Genomic DNA, 1634 nt, shown 5'->3' with positions numbered 1-1634 from the left:
CCTATTAATTTCTTCTCTTGAATGAATTTCACGTTGGAGAGGACTTCAGTAGATAACTCAATAGCTTGGTTGAATCCATTTTCACCACCATATGATATATCAACTAACTTTAAAACTTTTGATTGCAACCTCTGATCAAACATATCAGATTGACTTAGTTCAGTTTTAAAGTCAGCTGATCCAGCTAAAACAAGACCCGCCACATTCACTTTGTCCCCAGAAATAAACAGCTGTACAGCGGTCTCTGCTACTTTCCGAACATAGTTATGTCGCTTTTCCATTCTTAAACGGGCAAAACGCAAGGCTGACTGACCTCCTCTACCATGCTTCTTTGGAAGATCCACAGTGAATTTGTGCAGGACTTCTCTTGTATTTCCTTGGAGTGTGCCAAAAAGTGCACTACTACCATCTATTACAATGAAGCCAAACTTGCTGTCGTCTGAAAATAGTGCTGTAAGAGCCTCTGTATGGAATTTGTTGTCACACAAATACAATGATGTATTAATTGGTTTGAAAGGCTCAAAGTCAATATTGACTTTCCTTTCCTTTCCTTCTTCTGTTACAATTGTTGCACAGTAAACAACCAGACCATTTGGAGGTACTTTGTTATAAAGTTTGAGTCTCTGTTGTACAGATGTAATGGCTCCCAGGACTGAAAGGCGGTTTACTCGTGACTTAATGTTAGATGCAGTTCCAAATTCATCTGCTAACATTTTTGCCACTCGTGAAATCTGGTCTTTGGGAGGAATGATCAATGATATCATGCTGGTGCCATTGCCGCGGGCCACCTCCAAGCTCTTAATGAGCTTCTTGATCTTCCAGATCTCCACGTTCCTGTCAGCAGCACTAGGGTCGTCCGCCATCTTCTCGCCTCCTCCGTATTGTGATTTTAAACAAAGCACAGCTGATAATTCATCCCTGACAGCCAACTCCCTATCTCCTAATACACAACCAACAACTATTGTTCCTTTCACCTCTGCTCAGCATCAATGGAGGACACAACTTGGCAAGAGAATTTTTAAGGAGACATCAGTTCAAGTTCAAACACAAAAATCTCAACAGCAAAGCCCAGAACCTGGAGGACATGTTCAAGATAAAAGAGAGGAATCTTCAGAAGTAGGAGGAAAAGCTATGGACTAGCAAAGGTAGCACTGGGGACCGAGAGAAAAGAAACCAGGGCCTCATTAGCAGATTCTGAGTTGGAATCTGGGAAGTGAGGTGCTTCCTGTAAAGATCTAGTATTTTTCTCTCTCTCTGAGAATTGTATAAACCGACAAGAACATGCAACACATCTTTTGCAGATCACTTGGAAGGGGCAAAGCTCAAGACATGTGAATGTTTTATTTGGTGTTCAGATAGAATGTATATACATTCACTTATTCTCTGTTTCATTATCTCCTTCAAATTTACTTCAGTGGGAGGAAAATCATGACATTCATATAACAGAAAAAAGATTGAATTTTAAGGTTGTAAATGCTTTGTAAATATTCAGTATCAGAAACATAACCCTCATCAAATATTAATCTACTTTTATCACCCTGAGAATAGATTGTTGCAAGCAGAAATTTATGTTTCAGTTGAAGACAGGTGGAATAAAGGAAGACACAGGAAAGAGAATTGTTTTAAATTATTTA

The 1634-nt window shown here is 39.3% G+C and overlaps 1 protein-coding gene across 1 annotated transcript; it reads right to left on the bottom strand.

Annotated features, from left to right (window-relative positions):
• Positions 1-5: 5 nt before the first annotated feature.
• LOC101582167 (eukaryotic peptide chain release factor subunit 1-like) lies at positions 6-869 on the bottom strand (the record flags this gene model as incomplete). Its single annotated transcript, XM_004646123.2, has 1 exon — positions 6-869. A coding segment is annotated over exon 1 (858 nt), but the record flags the coding sequence as incomplete, so codon positions are not given.
• Positions 870-1634: the final 765 nt, after the last annotated feature.

This window comes from Octodon degus, unplaced genomic scaffold (assembly GCF_000260255.1).
Source record: "Octodon degus isolate 3935 unplaced genomic scaffold, OctDeg1.0 scaffold00255, whole genome shotgun sequence".
Lineage (NCBI taxonomy): Eukaryota > Metazoa > Chordata > Mammalia > Rodentia > Octodontidae > Octodon > Octodon degus.
This window is presented reverse-complemented; position numbering and strand designations above follow the sequence as displayed.